General features: G+C 37.5%; 1 protein-coding gene across 2 annotated transcripts; it reads left to right on the top strand.

The window, feature by feature from the left end:
* The first annotated feature begins 1,580 nt into the window (after window positions 1–1,580).
* LOC113767341 lies at window positions 1,581–6,890 on the top strand. Of its 2 annotated transcripts, XR_003468008.1 has the most exons (5): window positions 1,581–2,040; window positions 2,336–2,409; window positions 3,532–3,612; window positions 6,344–6,483; window positions 6,565–6,890. XR_003468008.1 is itself a non-coding variant. In XM_027311403.1 (4 exons), the coding sequence occupies exons 1-4, from the start codon at window positions 1,726–1,728 to the stop codon at window positions 6,818–6,820; spliced, it is 792 nt and encodes a 263-aa protein (XP_027167204.1). In that variant the 5' UTR covers window positions 1,581–1,725; the 3' UTR covers window positions 6,821–6,890. The 2 variants fall into 2 exon arrangements, 1 of the variants encoding a protein (XP_027167204.1); XM_027311403.1 differs by lacking the exon at window positions 2,336–2,409.
* The last annotated feature ends 231 nt before the right edge of the window (window positions 6,891–7,121 follow it).

The following is a 7,121-nucleotide window of genomic DNA, read 5'->3' as shown; positions in this document are numbered from 1 at the left end:
TGGTTACTACTTACCAGAATGCAGTGAATCGGGGTATGGTAGAGGCCCCTGGCTCTACCGAGGTGGCTCCGTACGGCGCTGCTCACGAATTCACGAGCAGTGACGGTGGCGAGAATGGAGGGTGCTCCGTATGGTGAGTCAGTGACGGTGGGTGCGGCTGCGGCTGCAACTGCGGCTGTGGAAGGGAAAAAGAGTTGAAAAAAATCAGAGGAAGCGCCTGGCCGTTGCTGCTGCGCTGCGGCTGTGGATGGCACCTGGCGGTGAGAATGGCAGCTGCGGGGATTGGGGTGCGGCTGCGGGGTGACGGCTATGGGACAGGAAAACGAAGGACCAAAAGAGGAAAGGAAGAATTAGGGCTACACGGGAGATGACTTAGTTAGAGTACCACAAACACATTGAAATGACGAAAATACCCCTATCTTTCGAGCTTATCGAGCTTCTACGAGCCGAGCCTTGCTCGGCTCGTGTTTTAAACGAGTATTGATTAGAACTCGAGCTCGGCTCGTTTCTCTCTGTAAACGAGCCGAGTCGAGCCCTTATCGAGCCGGGTCGAGCTCGGCTCGCGAGCTGCCCGGTTCGATTAACAGCTTTACTTATGATGTAAGATTTGAATGTTCCATTAAGGAAGCGACTTTTCTTCATTTTGACTTTTATTATTGGTTGTGTACCTTTAAGTTTAAATTTGACTTGTATCGAGTCCTGGCGAGAGTTGGACAGGCATTCTGCGGATACCTTTGGGTTTGCTCTTGGAAGAAGTGAAGGCGTCATATGACCGGTTCAACTGTTGGACTGGGCTAGGTTTAACAACTATGACTCAAATATTTAACTTGATTCAAGTTCGAATAGTTCCATTATACTCCTACATAAGTTAACAGAATAGGTTATATGAACCATTTTAGGAGTTTTGTGGGCTATTTGACGCAAAAAATAATTTATTGGGCAAAATTAAACTTTCAAAAAGTTTGATGATTTTCAGCGCACTTTGCCTCAACAAAGCAAATGCAACTATAGAAAGAGGGCTAGGTTGAATATTAAGATGAGAGAAATCATAAGTAGGTGATTTTCCAAAACCTCCCACTTAAAAAAATTAAAATAAGTGAATACAATAACGGTAATAATGTATTGATTCTCAATTAACCTATTATAATTTATAACATCACAGACCAATAACAACTGACTCTTGATTCTTAACTCAAAAAACTTATTCAAGTTGATTCGTGATTCTTAACTCAAAAACTTATTCGGATGAATGAACGAACCGGAGTCAAAACCTTTGGTCACTAACCATAGTAGGGGTGTTTGGATTGGAAATTATTTGAATATTTGAAATAATTATTATAACACTTTTTTTGTGATATGATATATGTGAAGTAAAAGAATAATTGAACAGATAAAAAATAATTAAAAATATATTTATAATGTAAATAAAATAATATTTAAAATACTTACCGTAACAATTCTTCTCTATCTAATTTTATGCAATATTTATAGCTTTGCTCTCAGTTCAGAAATTTTTTTGTTAGAGCAGTCTGTTTTATGTTCTGTATTACATTATTTTGCTTTTGTCTTTGGTTTCTGTTCTTTTTTCCTACTCTGACCTTCTTTTTCTCTCCTCCTGTTTTGTTTCACTTCTGGTCAACCAACCAAGCAATTGAGTTTCTGAGTTTCTGATTGTCTGCTTCTTTGACAACTCCAAACAGTAGCCAAACCTTCACCTAAACAACCATGCCGGGTCCGGGCCCCCACATGATGTACACACTTGGAGCGGGTCAAGCCCTGATGAGCATATCCAACGGGCGCTTCAGCCCGCATCACTGCCTCGTGTATGCAATCAATGCTTTCTTCGGGCCGGATATGGGCTCCTTCTCGGAGTGGCTCACCTCCACCCTCGGGCTGGGACGGGCCGTGGGCTCTGCTGCAGAATCATTCATCCATCACCCCATTTACTACACGCTCCTTCTGGGGTTCCCTTTATCAGTCTTGTACAGCTGGATTTCCAGAATTCTTCTCCGTAGGGGTCTTCTTGATTCCATTTCTGGGGTCGGTTACCCAGTACTTCCTCCAATTTTCATTTCTTGATGCAGTGTATATGTGAATTTTGGTTTTTGATGATTCGTGTGTGGTGATTGTGGAAGAATTGGAAATTGAACTTTATATTATCAGGATATGAACGCTTTAATTCCCAGTAGGGGGCCAGAAATGGGCGTCCAGATCAATGGTACCCATGCCCGTGTTTGGTAAACTGCTATTGTAATGATTCCCATGCAAGAGGAAGATATTGAAGTATGCCTTCTCTCATTTGCTAACTTGTGATTTCAGTTTTAAATTGTTTTAGGTCATAATGTAATGAAGACAAGTCCAACTCTAGACCGATCATGTGGGGGGCAATGACGTAAACAGGTACAACAGGTACTGGTAGTAATTGGATCTTTGATACCCATTCCCGAAGGTGAACCATACGGCTCCTAAGTTTTTGGTGAAAAAGTGGAAAAGTTTAGGTGTTGTGGGAGCACAAAGAAGCTTCGAATTTTAGCGAAACCATTACTATGTTGAAAAAATGTGATCAGGGGCCATAATGATGAGCTGATGAGTTGAAATAAGTGCTATGCAAATTTTGGCTTTGAATTGGTAACGTTTTCCAAGAATTGCCTGTTTTTTAGTACCCTTTTTCTGTGATGTGACTACCTGCCAAATGGACATACAAGCAATGTAATGATTTGTAAGACTGCATGCTATGGATCTATGAATTTTTAGGATCAAACAGGTCTGCTGGCTGTGTCTTGCTTCAGAAATGCTTCGTGAGAAAGAGATTCAGAATATTTGCATAACGGGCAATCTAACTAACTGACATCCAATATAGTTAAATTGTGTCAGACTCACCGCACAATCTTGCTTATGAAGGAAATATGGGAGAGTAAATTGGCTGTACTTTATTGGAAAGCATAAAGATCAAACTCAGAAAGGTCTGAAAGGAGAACAGAGTAACCATTTTAATCAAAATAGTACTTGAATGGATTGTGCTGCTCTGGTAGCACATCATATATCATTGTTCATTGAAAGCATTTGCCATAATTTGAAGTTAGCGAAATAAAGTTTGATTTTCCGTAAGAAATTAAGCATTGAGACCAATATGACATTTTTTACGTAGTGCCCTGTTGCTATAAACTGAATATCCAACAAAAATTTATGAATCAATATTACAAAGCTATCAATGCTATTTACTTCAGACCTTCCATAGCGAGTTGGTCTGAACGAGTACATGAGGAGTTAAAAGCAAAAACTGTTTCCTGCTGCTTGTTATGAGAAGTACAAAATTTAGCTCCATATTTGTACAGCTAAACCTAATTATATCATTTGCAACGTGGTACTAATTACTTTGGCATTTTCTTTTCTAGTATTAAATTGGTATCTTGATTCTTGCCTAAGGTTTGATTCTTAGTGTATAGATCTTTATGTTACATTTCTTTGCCATGAGAAGATCATTTCTTAAGCCGATATCTAACTTCATTGTCCTGTTTTTTTGGTGCACAGGTACCTCTTACAAGATGGCAGTGCTTCTACTTGGTGTCAGCAGGTTCTTTGTCCCATTTTTTCTTAGACCACTTGTTTGAGGTAATTTTAAGTGAAGTATATTTGTATTGGCTGGTGAATATCTTGGGTGGTCTATCTTTCTTCTTCTTCTTCTTCTTTTTTCGCTCACTCTATCAAACGCTGTGTGGTGTATCTTTTATTTCTTTCATTTCATGATATATAATTTTGTCCATTTTGCAAGAGAGGGACATGCTCGTCATGCTTCAAGGTTAATCTAGGTGATAATGATGGACCAAAACAGAATTTTCTTACGAGGATGGCTCCATATCTGTGGCATACCTATAAAAGAGGAAAAATATGTTTAAAACAGCCCCAAATGTTTATTGCTAGTGTGAAGTAATGAACCCTTTTGACATTTCTGTTTTTGCAGATTTCAAGAAAAAATAAAACTTGTAGGTTTTGCTTAAAATCACAAAAACATTGATGAAAAGAAAAGGGAATAGAATTAAAGGGTGGAGAGGAACAAATTGTTACTATTATTTCTTACTTTTTTCCTCCAAAAATTGTTTAATTTGATTGTACTGATCAATTTTTTGAACGATCCATCCTGTATAATTCAGACTAGTAAAGCAAGTTGAAGTAGCAGCAGGGGAATTTAACAGCCTTACTGTAAAAAAAAAAAATTTATCTGAATGTTCATAGAAGTTGCCTTACGTTAGTTGACTTGCATATCTTGAAGTTATTATTTTCATATCTTTGTAAGTTCAATATATTCTTCCACTTATTAATTTGTTAGATTTTGAAGTTTACGTGTCTACAATATATGAATAGACTGGCATTATTTTTTAGGCAATATTCATGGCTTTGCTGACAATCTAGGAGATGGCTTCATTTTTCTCATGAAATTAACTGAATAAGAAAAGAAAGGCTTTGTCTCTGATTATAAACAGTAGAAGCACTGCAGTAATTGAAAACATCAGTGCTAACGAATCTGAAACAGCCAATGCAGTAAAAGATGCCCTTTTGGGTAGAACTGCCATGCCTTCACCCTTCTCCTGTTATCATAACCACCTGGGACTGTAAAACCAGCTAAAAAAGGAATGTGTGTTTGTCTGGGTAGTACAGTAAACTTTTGCTAATCAATCTGTGATCTGGTTATCTAGATATGACTGCGTGGAAACCTTTAACAGTGGATGGCTTGCTGCATCGTTTTCCTTCTGGAGCCATGGGAATTTTATTTAATACACCTAGATGACTCGTTAGAATTTTCTAGCTGTGCACTCTAAGATATGTGTACCTCATCCTTGCAGCAGATCCTTTAATCAGCTCAGTAAGGGCAGGAGCCCCATATTAGCATACTTAAAGAAGGTCTAAATAAGAACTACACAAGAACTCTTAGAGCTCTATAAAGACCAGAAGGAATACTATAGAAAGTATGAGAAGAAGAGTAGCTTATAAGAACAAGAAGAACAATAAGATCATAGCTACAAGATCGGAACGTTACCCCCCTAGCGTTGCTTTCCCCCTCGGGGGAAAAGAAAAACTCCCTCAAGTTACTGTAAGATCAATAAGGACTTTGTTCATGGACTTTGTACAAGGAGAAAAGGTTGGATTATTAGATGGCACTGCTAATTGTCAATGCCTCTTTGCATACTGATTTCTGTATATATCCATTCAAGAGTGCATGCAATAGTGGTATAAGCCCTTTCTACAACACAAATTTCTCTTGAGAAAGACATCTTATTTTTGGATTGGAGAAAATGTCCACTTTGCATATCCTGTTTGGAGAATATTGTCTTTTTTTCTCTAATCTAAATTTTATGTTGAATGGAATAGTTCATCAAGCTACGCGGTAGAAAGTTATCACTATTCTTTACAATTGAATTGCATCATGCATCCTTTACAATTATTGAATTCACCAGTTTGTAGAAATAGAAATTGCAAAATGAAATATGAATACTGTTGTTAAAACTTTTAGAATTTTGATTTTAATCTGAAGTATGGAATTTTGCTCAACTCTGGAGCTTCAGTTAGGATTTTGAACTTAGATCTTCTTTTGCACATAGTTATCTATTGTTGTCAATTATTCAGCAGATTTTGATTTGTCTAGCATCTGGCTTTGATACCAGCAAATTCTTTGTAGAGACTCCTTTTGTTTCTTGTGTATATTAGCGGAATCAGTGACCAAGCTTCTAATTTGTTTTAACTAATGTTTTGCCTTGTACAGCTCAATTGGATCCTAAAGCTAAACAAATGTTTTTGCTAGTGGGCATGCTTTGGTTTTGGAGTGTAAACGTGTTAAATCATATATATATTCACTGAGTAATTTATCCCTATTTGCTTCTAGTCACCTTAAAGTGTTAGTGTATATTGTAACTCAGATTCCTCATCTGTATTGCAACCTCAACCTTTCGAAAATCCAACAAGTGAAATGGCAAAGAAATTCAGATTGGACTGTGCATTATTGATCAGTATTCAGATTATTTCTTTGCTTACTGTATCTAATTTAGAAGAATCCCATTGGTTTGAAAGATTTGTTATTTTATTAGGATCCCTGACAGGTTAGATTAGGAGACTGATTAGCAGACGAAATAGGCTAGATTTGAGAGTCATTACCACATCAGATTCAGGTGGTGGTTGAATTTCAACTCGTAGATGTGGCCATAAACTTTCCTTAAGTCTTGCATCTTTTGTTTTTCATTGTTCATCATGCAAGTTCATCTTCTTTAGTACTACTTATCCCATTCTTCTGTACATTTTGCTAATGGAATAATCCATAACCTTTTTGTCTTTGTTGCTTCTCTATAAATAGGAAAACGGGCAGTCTAAAATGTATACTTGGATACTGAGCACAGGTTGGTGGAAAGGCAGAGCACCAATCACCCCAGATGCAGTTGTTGTGATTAGCTTCCTTTGTATTTGCTTGATTGGAGGTTTTATATATATTAACAGGTAAGCCCTAGAGCTACTACTGAATTATTGTTAGCTCTATTCGGTTGCAGGAAGTTAGTGAAATCTTCATTAATCTTGCAGAGTGAAGTCCTCGAGATCTCTAAAAACCAGGTCTAATCTGTCTGCAAGATTAATCTTGACAATAGCAGTCCTGTACTCATTATGGTGTGCTAGCCAGATATACTTGGTAAGTCCTCGTCGACCAGCAGTCGGTGAAGAGGCTGATCTCGGTGTAATTGTGTTTCTGAGCATTTACTTTTTCCTGCCCCATTGTCTGTGTTTTATGTCTATGAACACTAGAGATTTTGCTGAAACATCAGAACAGCTTCCGCTTTGATTGGCAATCACTATGGTTTAGCTTGTTAATGGCATATGACCTTCATCTGAAGGGCCTCTTCTGTTGAAAAGCATTGATCATGAGCAGGATACTTTCTGATGCATGTGGAAGACATTAATGACTATTCTTCATCTCTATTCGAAAATTATATATAAAAAAAAAATTCTGTCATTGTTTTGATTTCTACATAAATTAATCAATCTTCTTTTCTTGTGTCTCTCATGCTGTGGAAAGTTGGAAAAGTATCCATCTTAATAAGGCAAAGTTTTGCATCTTTATGATCCTTCAGATATCTCATTTG

This window comes from Coffea eugenioides, chromosome 4, assembly GCF_003713205.1.
Source record: "Coffea eugenioides isolate CCC68of chromosome 4, Ceug_1.0, whole genome shotgun sequence".
NCBI classification, from domain to species: Eukaryota; Viridiplantae; Streptophyta; class Magnoliopsida; order Gentianales; family Rubiaceae; genus Coffea; species Coffea eugenioides.
The sequence above is the reverse complement of the archived record's forward strand: the minus strand, read 5'-3'. Positions and strand labels throughout refer to the sequence as shown.